Source organism: Protopterus annectens, chromosome 13.part0 (assembly GCF_019279795.1).
Source record: "Protopterus annectens isolate FY-2018-M chromosome 13.part0, PAN1.0, whole genome shotgun sequence".
NCBI lineage: Eukaryota > Metazoa > Chordata > Ceratodontiformes > Protopteridae > Protopterus > Protopterus annectens.
In genome coordinates this window covers 215,655,961-215,674,196 of record NC_056747.1, presented here as the reverse complement: position 1 = coordinate 215,674,196, position 18,236 = coordinate 215,655,961, and the positions used below count along the sequence as shown (strand labels likewise).

Here is an 18,236-nt window from a genome sequence, read left to right as displayed (position 1 = left end):
GTTTTCCCATTTCTCGTTGAAACATTAAATCGTCACTAATAAGACATGAGGTTCTCACCATCTGCCCCTTGACTAGACTTTTCTTCTGGTGATCAGGGTGACGACTAGAAAAGTGTAACAAGGTATTTGAGTATGTCTCCTATCTATAAATATTAGATCTTAACTCTCCTCTGTCATTGTCCAATTTGATGTCTAGATAATTTATCTCCATCTGATTTACTTGATATGTGAAACGTAGAAAATGTGTGGTATTATTTAAATACTCCACAAATTCCCTTGCCTCATCTACAGTGCCTTCCCACAAAATAAGGATATCACCCTTGAATCTTAAATATTTCATTAGCTTTGTCCAGTATACACTGCAGAAGACAAACTGTTTCTCCTATTCTGTCAGGACAAGATTGGCGAAAAACAGAGCGCATTTGGCCCCATAGCTACTCCCCTCCTCTGATGGCAATATTCACCATCAAAAAATAAAAAGTTATTGTCCAAAATGGTATCCATCATCTCAATCAATAAGTTGATCTTATAATCACTTAATATCCCCCCTGTTGTTAAACTCTGTTTGTGTAAATCTAAGCCTTCAGTATGTGATATCACTGAAAATACATTAACTACATCAGTAGTGAGGAATAAAAAAATTCTCCTCACATCCACATTTCTTAGGCATTCAAGACAATGACATGAGTTTCTTAAAACATGGCTGAAACTTACCAACACTTTTTTTTGGAAAAAAAAATCAACATATGCCACCAGCAGCTCAGTTTTGGATGCTCTTGCTGCCACTATTGGCCTAAGGGGGGGATTATAAGAGTCCTTATGAGTTTTTGGTATACCAAAAATCTCTGGAATGATGGGGGACTCGTTGGCACGAAAATCAAATTTATCCTTAAGTATCAAACCTTCCAGGAGGGCTTCTTGGAGCCAAATATCAATTTTAGTGTAAGCCCTATTTATTTCATTATGTGAAACTCTCTAAGTATAATCAAGGTGAGACATGATGACAATTCCCCCACCCTTCACTGGTTTCATCAGCCTATATTCCCTGTTCCTGACCAATTCAGTTAGACACATCCTTTCTTCCACAGATAAATTATCTGGAAAATTAATGTTGGTAGCACAACTTTTTCTGATTTCACCTTCCATTATTTTCTCACACACATTAACCATTGGATTAACCAGGGGGAACAAAAACACTTTTACATTTCACAGGGAAACCAACACTACACTTAATTTCTTCTTGCCCAGAAAAAAATATATGCAAGTTCAATTGCCTGGTATAAATCCTTAAATTAATCAATACTTTGGCCACATCCAGTCTATATTCCTGGACACAATTGAAACCCTATTTCAACAATTCAAAGTGGACAGGGTGTACTTCGCAAACACTCAAGCTGTAAATGGTAAAACCCTGTTTACTCAAAATCTTATTGCAATTATTACTCTGCACTGCTACAAGGAACATTTGACGGCCTTGGAATTAAATCCATAGTAACATTGGAACACACACACAAGTTAAAATCTGAATAATTGCTAAGGTTAAATCTATCCAAACCTTGGAAAAAATCATCATTGCTTAAATAATTCAACATCTTGTGAAGATACATATGGCGGTCCTTTGCAACAATACCCCTACTTTTGCCAGGTTTCATAAATCTCATTTATTTGTCATTTGAAATTTGATTCAATAAAAACTTTTCTTTCGTGGTAAGATTGTAAAAAAATATATATTTTCTGACCGCGCCAAGAGTGAATGTCCCTCTCTCATAATTTCACTAGTGGCCCTAGAAGCCAATAAATATTCAAGGTTTAATTTACTTGTAAAAAGTTTTAATTCAACAATAGTGTCAACAACATTGGAGTTATTGGAAAAAGTACATTTAAAACCTTTCTTAAAAAGAGATTCTATGATTGGGGTAATTTCAAAGTTGGAATAGTTAAAACCTTTGAAACCATCAAAATCTGTAACAGTACCTTTTGGTGCTTTTGAAAACTCCAAAATGTCTTGCACAAGTTCTACCAATGAGTGACTGTTGGGATGGTTGTTTCTTTGATAATTCTGTCTTGAGTTGGTCAAAGGCCCACTGAAGTTCCTTCAGTGCTCCCTCATCCTCTTCTCCTTGAGTCTTCTCAATCTTCAGGTTGGAAGTTCATCCAAAAAAATCTTCGTTAATGCCTTCTGCCAGAAAGTTTGGCAAATTATCATTAGATTCCAAAGGCGTTTGATTGAGGAACCAATAATTTCTACCACTGTGGTTTGGGTTTGGATAGGTCATTTTGTTTTTATACTCCATCTCATCCCAATAGATTTTTTTCTGCTTCCTTTTGAAAATAATAGACCCATACTCCTCTACATGTAGTACTTATACAACACACAGAATGTTCAGGTAATAGTAACAACATTACACCCAAACTGATAATGAATAAAGCATATTATAATGAAATAAGTATATTTTACAGTAACATATTCAACTGGGCAATTGAGCTGTTAATAGAGTACATTAGGCCAGATATAATAATATGCATTTTATTATAAGAAGAGTAGAAGACAGAAAAATAAAGGTAGAAGAGAAAATCACTGATATGTATCTGTTTATAGGAGAGGTACAAACCTTTAAACCACAAGTGAGAAAAAAAACAATAAGAGCCGGTAACTATAAAAAACACTTGTTTAATGAGCGCTTTTGGTGGAGAAAATGCTTCACCTTCATCAGATACAGAAACATCAGTTAACTGTGTTTATATACGTTTATCAAGTGACTAAATAAATTGATTAATTGCTTAATTACAAATGGTTAAACCACTTTCAAAAGAAGGGGAAAAAACATAAATATAACGTCAAATAATATTATCATATTATGCACAACCGCAATATGATGTAGTCAAAAAATACTGAAGGTCAGTTTAAAAACAACACATTAAGAGCAGCAGCGTCAAAAAACTAAGATCTAAACCACGCTAGTCATAAGCCAGATATATATATATATATATATATATATATATATATATATATATATATATGTATGTGTGTGTAATAAACTTTATGTTGGTTACCTTTATATATATATATATATATATATATATATATATATATATATATATATATATATATATATATATATATATATATACTATATATATATACACTTATATATTTATATATTTACATATCTATATATTTATATATTTTTTATATATTTATATTTTTTAAACACATATATACATATTATTTATTCAATATTAGCACTTTTATAAACAATGAAATATTTTATAGTTCATTTTCTTCTGTTTACTTTATAGTCACACTCCTTAAGGAGTAATATATAGACGCCTATTATGGACTTATCATGATGAAGTTATGGTTATTAAAATTTGTAAGAAGAATTAGTTGTTAAAATCTGCAGTTCATACAAGTATCAGAGTTATTTACGAATCAAATACCATTGGAAGACCTAAATTTGGTTCATGTTATTCTCACTTATGACTAGCGTGGTTTAGGTCATAGTTTTTTGATGCCATTAGTTTTTTGACGCTGCTGCTCTTAATGTGTTATTTTTAAACTGACATTCAGTATTTTTTGACTACATCATATTGCAGTTGTGCATAATATGATAATATTATTTGACGTTATATTGTTTTTTTCCCCTTCTTTTGAAAGTTGTTTAACCATTTGTAATTAAGCAATTAATCAATTTATTTAGTCACTTGATAAACGTATATAAACACAGTTAATTGATGTTTCTGTATCTGATGAAGGTGAAGCATTTTCTCCACCGAAAGTGCTCATTAAACAAGTGTTTTTTGTAGTTACCGGCTCTTATTGTTTTTTTTTTCTTGCTTGTGGTTTAAAGGTTTGTGCGTTTTTTAATTCATGGTTCTATATAGGAGACGTAGTTTAAGAATAATTTAGCACAGAGAATAGCAAGAGTGCAGCCAGGAGTCAGACAGAACAGTTTTAATTTAAATTTGAATGTATGATTATTGCTAAGTCTTTCTCTCAACACCTACCTGCTGCTTAGAATTCACCATTTCTTGACTTTTTTAGCTTGACAGAAAGTTTAGAATTCAGTCCAAGATGTGCATTTTCCATACCTCCCAAGTTTAATCCCTTAGAGTATATCATCTCATTGAGTTATTCCATATCTTCAGTTCTGCTAGTCACTTCTATAGCCTGGTTTGCCTGTTTTCACAATGTAATAAAGCTTCTACACTCTCTGCTTTGTAATATTTTCAGGCTTGAATGACATTCTACTCTCTGTTGTACAACATTTCCAGGCTGTAACATCCATTCCTTCTACTGATGATACTATTGCAGGCTGTTCTACCACAGCATGTTGCAATATTTAAGTGTGTAAATTCCTCTCTATTAATGATTAACCAGATAAGTGAGTTGGTCAGAAGACTGTCTTCAGTCCTGACACAAGAAAAACTGAGAGAAGCAGTACTGTAAGACATTTAGAATGTAGTTAGTTCAATTCTATAACACTATATTAGACAAAATCAATGTAAACAAAATACAATGCAGATAAATGAAAAACATTTTCACAATAAATAACAGAAGTTGGTCATATAACTGCAAAGTTTAAACAGAAATGTAACTAATTGATGTGTCATAAAAAGATGAGAGGAAGAAAGAACAAAAATACAAAGATAAAAAGTGAGCTTTCTATAAGTGGTAGGCAGTGAGTGGACAGTATGATGTTCAAACATTATTTAGATCATGTGCAATAATATTTCTGTAAGCTGCCTTATTATAAGGGTACATTGACATATCTGCTTTCCCTGTGCCCCAGTCAAATCTTTGAATCTTTAGGGCTTTCCAGCAGTACACCTTGATCTTTGTTGGGTTCCTACCCTTTATTGGATATCTCTGGTGATTGCTCTCCATTTCTTGAGAGGCAGTGATGCATTTGCAGACTCCTTCATCCATTGATACTGTGGTCTATAAAAGAAAGTGCATTTTCCATTGTTTCCACAACTCTCTAAAGAGGGGAAAATCTTTTCTATTATCATGTCACTTGATAGATTAGAAATGATAGCAACATCAATTACCTTCCTGAACACAACATGCTTTTTTATCTCAGTGATAGGATATCACAATGAATGCATACCGCATCATACTGCTTTATCACAATGAATGCATACCGCATCATACTGCTTTATCACAATGAATGCATACCGCATCATACTGCTTTATCACAATGAATGCATACCGCATCATACTGCTTTACCAATTAAAATGTCTTCTTCCAGATGTACTGCCCGATTCTAACCATTCTTTTTATGGCATCTTATTAGAATAGCCATTCTCAAGAAATGTTGTCATCCTATGAAACAAAATGTTTTTATTGGCATTCACAAATGATTCAGTAAATTCCCTTTGGGAGAATATAGGATGGCCATCTCCACTACAACATGTGGTCTTCCTCCTTACTTTTTCCTTTGACACTTCATGGGACCAGTTTCATACCACAAGATGCAAGCTCAGATAATAAACACAAGGGCTGTTTATTAATGATGCATTCAACACTTACTGTAAAAGAATTATTGCAACTATTTCTTTATTTTAATTTTATAGAATAACAAAATAAACAATTTAATGTAAGAGTCTGTGCTGCAGCTGTAACCATCTTGGCCAACTGAGACTCTTACTCCATTCTTGGGATAAGCTGTGTGCTGTCATGAAGAGACAAGTCAAGGACAGTGCAGACTAATATGCATTGTTTCCAATCAAGCTTAAGAACTGAATTTGTTTGCTTTTCTCAAAAAAAAAAAATGCAAGAATTGTAACACACCGTGCAGAGGTTTCTAGCTAGACATGGAAGGTTTATAAAACATTAACACATTTCACATTTGGAAATTCACTCTCTTATACAACTCTGTGTAACCTGTCAGGTCCTCATGGCTTCTCTCATTTTAGGCGCCCTATTGTTTCAGTATTCTCCCCCTTTCCTATTTCTGTATTGATGCCCTATCTTTCCACTCCAGTGAATGTTTTGAACTGATGTTCTTCCACCATTGCGCCTCATGGTCAGAGCAATAATAGGCCCTGTGTCAAGCAGGCTGTAATTCTGCTCTTTTTTTATTATTCCATGCTTCTATATTATGTGTTGTTATACTGATTATTATTATTTAAAGCCTGCTTGTTTTATTGAACCTGATGTTTTGTGACTTTTACCCAGAATAATTATTTAGCTTTATTGACACCATGCCTAGAAAAGCTGAAGATGTCAATAATTTATGGATGGTTTTCTTGTAAGTTTCTTTGTTATTAAGAAAAAAAACAAAAAAAAAAAACGTATCATGTAAAAGTACTATTTTTTATTTTCTTATAGTCAATATATTTACTCAGGTACGTCTAACGGATGTATAATCCACATCATTGCTTGAAATAACCTAGTTTGTAGCTTGGCTTTAAAAATTAATTGTATCACAAATCTGCCTAACTCCAGTATTGAACACCTCATAAGTTTTTATGCAACAAATAATCCTTTAACATTTACTTCCATCCTTCCTCAGCCTTGGGAAAACAAATAAAGAATTGAAAATTGATTAAGCATAAACACATTTTATGACCCTTGAATTACCTGGCTGGTTTCATTTTGCCTTGTGTGGCTTGCATGCATTACCATTAACATAAAACTACAGTACCAGACTTATGATCCATGCCACTTCTGACACTTTCAAAACTGACAATTTGGTAACTTGTGTTCATATGTGAGAATCACAGACATGGTACATAATACAAAAGATTAGAACTCCAGGCGATAAAATGACGTCATTCATCATTCATAACAAACAGCATACTAGGGCTGGGTGTGATCTGTGTCACAGTACACAGGGCACACTTGCTTACTTATTGCACACAGAAGTTGTACAAACTGGTAGGAGTGCATGACTAGTACTTATGATGTAATACAAATTCAGCACTATGGAGCATGATGGCCATTCATCATCTAAGGTCTTGCAAAAGAGCTACAGTCATCTATCAAGATGTACCTGGCCAGGATACAGGAAGATGTACCTCCTCTTCCACTGACAATATAAGTGCACATAAACTGTAAAGAAGTCCCCAAACACACATACCTTTATAGAGACACAGTAACACATAGAACTGCACATATACTCTACTTTATAACAGGTGGCCAGATATATGTATATATCTGACTACAATCTTGGTGAAAACACGCAACAAAAATGTACATTATAGGGTCCATCATAAACCAGGTTGTTTCGAGATGGAACACTTGCTCCACTCAAAAACTGTGTCATTTGCAATCATGTCCATCTAGATACACCTATCGAAAACACCCTTTCCATTGCCTGCTTCCACTTAGCATCCCATTTTACTTCATGGAAGGACCTTCTGTTTCCAGAAAGAGTATTCTCATCAGAGATCCCTCAAACTTCATTTCTGTCACCAGTCAGACACTGGGTGCAGCCGGTTTGACTTTATCATATGTAGCTCTAATCCCTAGTCTGCACGGTCTCCATAAAACAGCTGCCTTCAATGCTGAGGTTGAATCTAATTGTATGTGGACTCACATGCTGAGACACTTGCTACAGCACATTGTGGTAATGTAAATGCTTTCCTGTTATGTCGCCTGGCCTCCAAGAGGTGGTATTTTTGCAATAGCTGACACTACCTTCCAGCCCTTGGGGGTGGTTGAAACAATGATCACTCATTCTACTCCTCTGCAGTGAACTCTTAGTGAACTTAGCAAACCCAAAAGGCAAGTAAATGAAAAAGAAAGTAGCTCTCCGCAACCACAAAAATAAAATAAAATATGAAGATGAAGGTGGGACATTGATCCCACCGAAAGCGCTTACTTTAATTAAACATCTTCGTATTTTATTTTTGTGGTTGCGGAGAGCTACTTTCTTTTTCATTTACTTGCCTTTTGGGTTTGTGAACTCTTAGTGCCCAGGAGAGAAAAAAAAATTGTCATCTGGGGACCTGGCGGGTCTTTGTCCATCAGAAGCAATGAGACAGTACTTGTATATCTCTATGTACACGAACTATCTGGGGGTATGTGTGCACACACATGTAGGTATGCACAAATACATGTATGCACGTATGGAAAGCTACTACATGGAGAAACATTCTATTGTGAGAGGCAGGGGGGAGATGGCAGATATGCTAACAAATATAGAAGGGAGGGGAGCCTGGAACTGGTTATGGATATTCAAAGTAAGGAACAATCAGAAGAAAACAGACACCAGATGAGGGGGCTTGGGAAAGAAGGAAGAGCAACAATAAGCCTGGCCGGACCAGATAGTATGGTAGTTATGAAAGCAAAGAATGGAACTGGGAAAGGATCTCAAAAAGAGATCAAAACCAAGTTTGGAAGAGCTGAAAAGGGGGAGGATTAAATAGAGGATAAAGGAAGGGTCCATTAGAGAGAAGTCATAACTGAAGGATAGGGATTCAGGAGAATAAGACTGGAAATAGTTAGGTGAAGATGTTGAGCTGGTGGGGAAGGGGAATAGACTGGGCTCTAGACCCAGGAGGGAAGACGAAACTAGAAGGGGCATGAGTCAACAGACTATGGAGTGGGGGAGGGTGCAACATGGCAGTGGGCCCATAGACTACTAAGAAAGGCAGACACAAAATGGGTGTGTAGTATGATGACCCAAGGAGATGGGTAGTACCTAGATAAAATTATGCCCTGACCTCCCTAAGTTAAGTTTCTTCTATGGCTAAATGAAGACAGGGGTAACACCTTTAAATGACTGGTGAATATGACAAAAAAGACTACAGAAGAAGAGGACCACAGTGAAGTGGGAGGAGACAGGAATGTAATATTGCAGTATGATAGGGACTGATTATTTAGAACATCATAGTTTTTATAGAAGATGCCAAGTGGAATTTTGGAAAGGGGTGGATAAGTTGGGGGGTGTGTGTGGTGGAATCAAACTGCTGGATAGTTTGGTAGATAAGGAGACAGAGGGGGAGATCTGTCCATCCACCACCTCTTTTCCCATTTTTGCACATGGTGTTGGAGTGTGACCCTAATATTGATGGTCTAGAGCCAAGGTTCACACCACCATATAGCTAGCCCTGCCGCAGCTGTTCTTCCGTATCACACACTTGCATGTGCACTCACACCAGTGTCTAATTTAGTGTCCAATCCAACCTACTGCATGTCTTTAGAATGTGGGAGGAAACTTGACCACCCAGAGGAAACTCATTTGAACACAGGGAGGACATGCAGTCTCCACACAGAAGGCAGCACCCCAGTCAAAAATTCATAATATAATGAAGTTTATTTGGAAAGAAGGGGAGTGGAGGGGATCACCAGGAGACTGACAGAGTTGGGATATAATAGGTAGGATGCAGGACATGGTATTGGGGGCAATAAGTGAAAATGGGGATAAGCAAAAGGGGTTGGCTGAAGAGAGAATGGAAAGGAATTAAAGCAACATGGAGGGGAAGATTTATGGGGAAAAAGGACACAGCAGAATAAATAATGAAATGACGGTGAGAAACTTAGATATACAGCATATTAGATTATGCGGGAATCAAACACGAGCAGTGACAGGGAGGGGAAAGGTTGCAGACAGATATAAAAAGTTAGTTGAAGGATTTAATTAAGTCTAAGGTTAAAGAATAGGTAACCACGCAGGGGAGCAGGATGTTGGATAAAAGAATAAATGTAAATGAGGCTTCAAAAGTAGAACATTAAGAATCAAAGAGAAAAGGGTAAGAATAGACAGAAGTGATGAAAAGAGGAGGAGATAATCATCAAATGAGAATTTAAATAATTAATAATAATTAGTAATAATTAATAATTAATCATCAAATGAGAAATTAAATAATTAATAATAATTAATAATAATTAAATAAGAAATTAGTGAGGGCTTTAAGAGGTAATACAGTACACTGTATAAATGGGTAGAGAATAGGGGAAGGACTTTTGGTGGGTGGATAGTTAAAATTCTAACTGGAGTGGAGAGAAAGTGACTCAGAAGGTAGCAAAGGGTGGAATTTATTGAGGAAATATGGCACCTAAAATGAGGACGGGTGTCTTAAAGGTTACCCACAGATTTTTATAACAGAGCAGCTTTTCATATTGGGGATGTGATAATTCACAATGAAGGTTTGGGGAACAGACATCTCCTGCCTCACGGATAAGTTGGAGTTATGATTTTATATGAAGAGTAAGAGAATGTGGAAGATATTAACAATGATAGACTCAAATCACCCTGTAATACAGATTCAAAATGGTTTGCAAGAAACTTTACGGCTAGATTTGAGAAGGTATTGCGTTTTATTATTGGTACGGTGCAGGGAGGGTTTGTTAGAGGAAGGGCCCCTATGGATCATTGGAGGGTTTAGTTGACTATCTTTTAGACATAAAAGAAAGGAGAGGGTAAGAAAGGAGCGGTCCTTATGGACATACAAAAGCCAGGGTTGTGATAATATCGGAGTGCAAGCCAGCCCACCTACGTTTCAGCAACAGAAACAGCTTAAAAAAAAAAAGGATCATGTGCTATCATCTGAAATGGATTTCCACAGAATTTGATATTAATTGGAAGGGAGGTAGTGGGTAATGATGGGTTAGCTTTATCTCTGGACTTAGAATTAATCTTGCAAGACTTTAAAATTATCAAGAGGTGAAATTGTATCTATAGAAAAGGAGCTATAAATGTACAGTTTTTCACATAAAACATTAACATTCTTTATATGTGAAGGTAAGCATGCAAAATATATCACACTATAAAGTTATGTGGCTATAAAGGAATGAGATTTTGGCTCAACTAATCCACATATTTAGACATGTGATACAAACATGAATAACAGGCTAAAAATGTCACACAGTCCTAGAACTGTGATAGAGTGATAAAGCTCTAACTACAGCCCAGGTAAACCCAGTTCAAGAAGCAGCCTGATGGCCCAGGCAAGGAGGATGGGTGTGCCCATCTTGGGGATTAGTGTACAGTGGATCCTGTACATATCACGTATCACTGACCCCAATTTACACAGCTTTGGTTGGAGAGCAAAGAGCCATCATGAAGCGGGGCTGGTGTGGAAATGATGTGGCTGTGGCCACTAAAGCTTGTAATGATAGCCCTTGTCAGTGCATGTGTGGGAACATTCATGCATGGTCAGAGGGGCATAGGTAGCTCTTGCAGTACTGATGTCACCATTGGAGTTGGGATTGATCCAAAAAAAAATGGCCCCATTGCAAGGATGCAGGTGAGAGCAAAAAGTGTACCTCCTCATGACTGCCCATGTTGGTCCACCTCAGATAGTGTATTTACCTGATCAAGGTGAGACCCCCATGGTCATCAGGCACAGGAGCAGGAGTCATATGGGAAAAACAAAATGCAATTGAATGGATGAAAATCAAGGCTTGTATGATTAACTGCCTGCCTCATATAGGTATTCTCAGTTTAAGTCAAGTATTACAATAAACTTGTCAGGTGGTACAGCATAAGGGCTACATTACTTTCTTGCAATGACATTATGAATAGTCTTAAAAATAAACTTCTTCAGGCTGTGAAAAATACTTACAATTCCTTTCAGATACTCCTTGATAAAAATATTTATTTTTCTAACTTGACTTCAAGCATGAATGCCAAGACTTAAGGATATACAATGAGCAAATCCTATCATATCATTGAACATACATCAAAAAGATTTTGTGAAGTACTTACAGATAATAAATACAATAAATTCATGTGAGACAATGGAGCTAACCCACACCATTAGTACATCTTTGATAGACAAAGTGTTAATATAAAAAAAGGTTTTGAAAATGTGTATTTTAATTACCTATTTATGTATTTATTTATTTATTTATTTTTATTTCATTTTATTTGTTTGTTCATTGGGGCGGGCCACTGATAAAAATTACCAATTTCAGGCCCGGCCTACATTGTGTCAAGACTTCAAGACAGCTAAATTTCAAATTACATAACACAAGTGTCATAAAGATCAAATAGAACACAAGATGTAAAATAGTTATACAAATTTAAAACTAAGAATATCGACAATGCACTTGCATGAGCTGAGGTATATACTGTATTAATATACAATGTGCTTAGACCAGAGGGATATTAATGACAGAATGGAGGAAAGGAAACATGATATAGTTAAGTGCTGTGCCCTGTTCAAGGTATACCGCTTAAAGAAAATAGGAAAATAATATTTATGAAATACTAAGGTAAAGTAAATCTCAACTAATAAAGTATGTTAGATGTTCACCTTTAGCAGATGTAAGCCATTTCTATTTTATTTTTTTAATCATGTTTCCCAACAGGCCTGACCCAAAAGCACTGTCTGATTAAGTGACTTGCTTAGTGTCATGCAGTAGGCAAACAGACCTAGAAAGAGTCAAACCTTGTATTATGAATACAAGAGGCAATCCAGACTCCTGCATAATCTGTCTTAACATCTTCTATAATGTATACTAGACTCCAAAAGGAATGATTAATAAATGATTAGCTAACTCAACAATCTGCACGTTATGAATATCTGGAAATTAATGCAATCTACAAATTATTGTGTTGTAAAAGTTAAAAATGTTAGGAAGGGACAGATGGCTGGCACAGTAGCATACTAGGTAGCATTGTTACCCCACAGCAAGAGGCACTCTGGTTTGGATACTGCCTGGAGTGCCTTCCATGCAGAGTCTGGCCTGGTAGTGTTTAAACAACACTCCACAAACCACTTAAACAGAAGTCTGTAGATTGGTATTAAGAGCCTCAGGAGAGCTAAATTACTATGAGGATATACCCTTCAAGACCTGAACTTGCCATCTCTACTGCAAAAAAAAAAGTATGGAATATCATTAGAAACTATTTCTTACCTTATAATAACACACTGGTTTTCTCCATCAATCATCATGTTTCTGTACATATTGTCTGTCAGTGCATAGATGTGAGGTGGGTTTTCATACTGAGCCTAAACAATATAAATATAGAAAGGCCAAGAAGATGAATTAATTACATCCTATATAATGAATTTTGTGTGCTTCATAAATGCTCAAATGAATCATTAAGGCAAGTCATAATGAACTGAGGTGACATTGTCACTTGTGCCATAATCTTTGTTCTCTGTGAGAACTATGTATTTGTAAAACATTGTTTTATTTAAAACCCTAATATAACCTTTGCAATATGTCACATTAAAAATTAGAATAATCTGACAATCTAGGAGTAATATTCTTCCTGTTTAGCACATCTTGGTGTCAAGCCCTATTTTTCCCATTTTGTACATGGAGTCAAGGTGACACATCAACAATCCTTCACTTACCAGACAGTGGTGTGAGTATTTAATCTATTTAGCTCATGATTATCTCAGCTGTCTTTTATTTGATACTGACAGATATTGCTTTTTACAGAAGAGCAACAAACTGTTCATTTGTCAGATTGCAGCTCCGGATTCACTCTTGTTAATCCGTTTTAGACATCCCATGCAAAGACTTTTATTATTTTCTCACATTCATCTGAAGTCATCCTTCTCTCTTCTTTCAGTTTTCCTTCTTATGACTAGGCAGTTTTCACACAGTCTGTATAATATTATAAATGGCTTTTCTCTTCTGAGTGCAGCACTGTTCTCCTTTCTCAGCTTAAGTATGGGCTCCCAGTTCTTGTTTCTGCTTCCAAGTAAAACATTTCCCCTCTACACTATCTGATGATTCATTATAAACTCACCTCAGTATGAATTTCACTGTATCACCCTTGAACAGGAGACCAGTCTGGTGGACCCCCGGCCATAAATAAGCTATACAACAGAAGGAGGAAGCTACTACATGGCAGAGCAAAATCCCAAAAAGGGAAGGCATCTCTGATCAGTATTAGCAAGAAACTTTGATCCCTCATAAAATCATCAAAGTCCAGTTTCGAAAGAAAAATTTCCCTAGACACTAAAGATAATCACAAAGCCTTCTTTAGTTATGTCAGGAGCATGGGCGGAAACTCCCAGATATGCTCTGAATTGTTGCATAATGGTACAAAATATACTGAACCTACAGACATAGCCAACATCCTGGCAGACAGATTCAGCACAAACATCCCCCCCCCCCCCAAAGGAGCAAATGCCTATCCCAACTGAATGTAACCTCCCTGACATCACAGATGCACAGGTGAAAGCTGCCCTCTCCAAAGCAAAAAACACAGCATCTATGGGACTGGACAGTGTCCCAGGCTGCGTCTTACACGAGCTCCAAGAAGAACTGAACCCTCACATTAAGTCACTGTTCAAACTTAGCCTTACTACAGGATATGTACCCAAAGAATGGCGTACAGCTACAGTGGTCCCACTCCACAAAGGTGGTGCCACAACGGACCCTGGAAACTATCGCCCCATAAGCCTGACTAGTCTGGTCTGTAAAGCTATGGAGCGTATTATCATGGAACTCATAAACAAAGACATTGGGAGCCTCCAGACACTGGACCCTACCCAATTTGGCTTTGTTAAGGGCAGATCTTGCCTCTTAAATCTAGTTGACTTCTTTGAAACAGTTACCAAAGCCAGAGATGAGGGCAAAGTAGTCCACACAGCCTACCTGGACCTCGCAAAAGCCTTCGACACAATACCCCACTCGGGCATCATAAATAAGCTTATCAGCTTAAATATCAACCCCTATATCACAAGATGGGTTGCAAACTGGCTCAGAGATAGAACTCACATGGTCAGAATCGCAGGTGCCATGTCCGAGTCCAAACCAGTTACAAGTGGCGTCCCACAGGGCTCAGTTCTGGGACCTCTCTTGTTTGGTATATACTTCTCTGAGGTTCAGGCTAACACGGGGGGATTATGGCTGACAAAGTTCGCAGATGACTGCAAATTGGGGGCCATAATCGAATCTCCAGCTGACACAAGCACCCTCCAAAAGGGTCTCACAGAGACGGATGCTTGGTGCCAGAGCCACGGCCTCAAGCTAAATGCTAAAAAGTGCATAGTCATCCCCTTTGGGAAAAACAAGGTGCCCACAAATTACCACATAGGTGGTAATCCATTCATTGCGGAAGAAGTAATTAGAGATTTGGGGACCAATGTAGATAGTAATCTCTCCTTTGATAATCACGTTGCCAAAGTGGTTAGAAAGACCTTCTATATAGCCCACCTTATCACGAAAGGGTTCACATTGTGAACAAGAGAGGTCATTGTGCCCCTCTACTCATCACTCATCAGGCCCATAATTGAATACAATGCCCCTTTTGGGATGTACCTTACCCGACACCTGCAGCAACTGGAGAGACCCCAAAAGTACCTCACCAAGAGGATCATGGGCTACAAACAGATGTCCTATGCAGCTCGACTAAAGAAACTCCAGCTCTACTCAGTTGCTTACCGCCTACTCAGAGGCGATCTATGCCTGACGTACAAAGCCATGTCAAACCCAGAATTAATGGACATGCTCCACCTCAAAAAATCCAAGTCCCTTAGAGCTACATGCTCCAGGGACCTAAACCTCAGCACAAAAATAAATAGGACATGCTGGAGGGACAGATTAATTTCCCAGAGGCTCCCCTCACTCTGGAATAGAATCCCAATTCATGTTAGACATAGCCCCTCGCTGACCCTCTTCAAGCGAAATATGGACGCGTGGATGGGAAATCGCAAATTCACCCCTGGGATCTCTTCTGTGTCCCTGCTAGACAGAGGCACAGTAAACTAATCTTAAAAGGGTACCTTCTGTGACCTACTTTACAGAGGCACAGTAGGCTAATCTAATAGGGAGGCAGAAGCCAAATACACTCTGGCTAGGCTTATAAATGCCCTAGGGCAGATAGCCTAGTATCTACCTATGAACCTATGAAAAAGCCAAATGGGCTACCCATAAAATAAAGAACTAACCAACGTTTAGGATCCCAACTCTAAAAACTACTCCATCTCCAAACATTTACTCACCTTGCAGATAGACTTCACAGAAAAACCTCCTCATACAAACAGACACTACTCACAAGCTACACCCCTTAGCCATTACCCCTAAAACCAAACTCCACAGCACAGCACATGCTTTCTCCTCATAGGCACCTCCTCTTTGGTAAGCTCTTTCTATCGACATTAAGTAATCAGCACTTATTCCAAATATCCTTTCAGGGTCTCCTCTCTCTCAAGATTCACTGAAGATTATATTATAATTACTAATAAGTAATGAGATTTAATAACATAGACAATGATTAGAATCTCATTACCTTTTCGTGACATAGCAGGGCTCCCTTCAATTCAACACCTCAAGATATTGAATTACACAGTGTTTGTCCCCTTAATGACATCATTGGAATGTGCCACCAGTTGACAGAATCAGGAAGTAATTGGACAGCTACTTACCATACAGTAAATATAGCTACAATTATGTAGCTAACATAAAAGCTACATATTTTAGCATTGGAAGGCCCATTTCAGATGATAGCATACACACACACACACACACATATATATATATATATATATATATATATATATATATATATATATATATATATATAAAGACTTTTGTACATGATCATGATCTTTAAGTATGAACATCTTTACCAGGAAAGCAGAAGGTAGCATAATGATCAAGGTAAATACCGGACATAAACTTTATGATTGTAGGAAGAGAAAACAAAATAAAACATTAAATCAAAGCACAAAAGTTTGGTTTTCTATTTATTTATTTAATTTATTATTTATTGTGTCTTGTTTTCTGGAATTTTTCAAACTGACACAAGACAATTTTCTGTCTTTGGAGAACCCAAGAAAACTGTTCCATTATTAAGATTTATACAAAGGAAAATTGACTATAAGCAGCAGCTTAGAATATGGAGAGCTAATGAGGGGTAGCACTGGATGGTGCTGAAAGAGAGGTGCCACAGTGGACATGCTCTGTGTTGATTTTGTCATAACATAAAATGATATTTTAAGGACACTAGATGATAAAGCCAGACTTCAAGACATTGGTAATGTAGGAACAAAGAATTCCCCACCTATGAAGTATTTTGCTGAGTCTGCCAGGAATACCAAATATTAAGGGTTATGATTTTAGAATAAATTATAAAATGGCAACCAGATTTCCAGTATAGGAATGTTCTTCTGACAGAGAAGAGTTAGGACTTTATTGAAGATTGCATTATTAATATTCATAATGATTTCAGGGTCAAGGAAATAGAAATGACAAAGTGGAAACAACAGGGGTGTTAACGGAGCTCTGTGGGTCCCCTGAGTTAACAACTGCAAGATACAGTTGTGAATTCTGAATCTTAAAGTAGCACTTAATAGTCTGTCCATAAACCAACTCCTGGCATGGTATTACCCTGAAAGACAAGGGAGTAGTGGACAAGGTCAAGTTATCTATTGTTTATACATTCAGTTTATCTATGGAGAAGCTTGGTAGCTGTTATGGTTTTATGACAATCTTAAAGCATTTTTTAGTTCCAGCTAGGAATGTGCTTCAGAAATTGTTGAACAATAGCTATCCCAGGACCTTGGTTAGGATTATAAGCAGAAATAGGTGCCTGCACTTAGAGGGATTAAATATATCCAGTTCAGGAATTGCACTAATACTGCTGCTTTCCAGTAGTCAGAAAATGTCTGAATCTGATATAGACAGATTAAATATTGTCTCCGCTGTTACCTTTTATGATAAATGGAGCAAAAGACCAACAGGTACTATTAGTGCACCATTAGTGCACATTAAACTAGAGTTGTTGCGACTTGCATGGAATAATTCAAAAATATCTTGGTACAAATAAATGTATAACTATGACTTGGGATCTCTGTCCAAAACCACTACAACCTGGACACCCAGGGCAGTAGCAGGATCGGATTTGATTTAGAAGTTTTGCTGGAGATCCTCTCTTAACTGTGCAATGGCCCAGACTGGCAGGACTGCATTACTGCACATTTTGCCCATTGATTACAGTGCTTCAAGGATCCTCCTGAAATAGACATTATAGTAGTGTGAAGTAATAACTATAACTGTAGATCTTTTAAGTAGATTTTCAACAATTCAAAGATTTACCCCCTTCCCTCCAAGCTTGCATTGCAATTAGATGTGAAGACATTTAATTTGAATTTAATTTATTTGTTAGTCATGTGAATGACCTGGTAATTCTCTGACCCTTCTCAGACTGATAAGGGGTACAAAAGTGCTGGTAAATGCAGCATATACTGGCATTTTATAGAAAGTGGTCAGCCATCATATATTTGAGAAGGACAGGTGAATGATTGTATCAGGAAAACCAAATTAAACAATGTAAGCTATGTACAGTCATTGGCTGAAGGGTAGGACAGAACA

At 37.0% G+C, this 18,236-nt stretch overlaps 1 protein-coding gene across 1 annotated transcript in view; it reads right to left on the bottom strand.

The window, feature by feature from the left end:
• The window catches only part of MYO1F (myosin IF), a 1,136,901-nt gene that overhangs the window by 619,708 nt on the left and 498,957 nt on the right, over positions 1 to 18,236 (bottom strand). Inside the window, exon 4 of the mRNA XM_044053742.1 lies at positions 12,816 to 12,910. Coding sequence (XP_043909677.1) covers positions 12,816 to 12,910 — 95 coding nt within the window. The remainder of the gene's footprint in view (positions 1 to 12,815; positions 12,911 to 18,236) is intronic.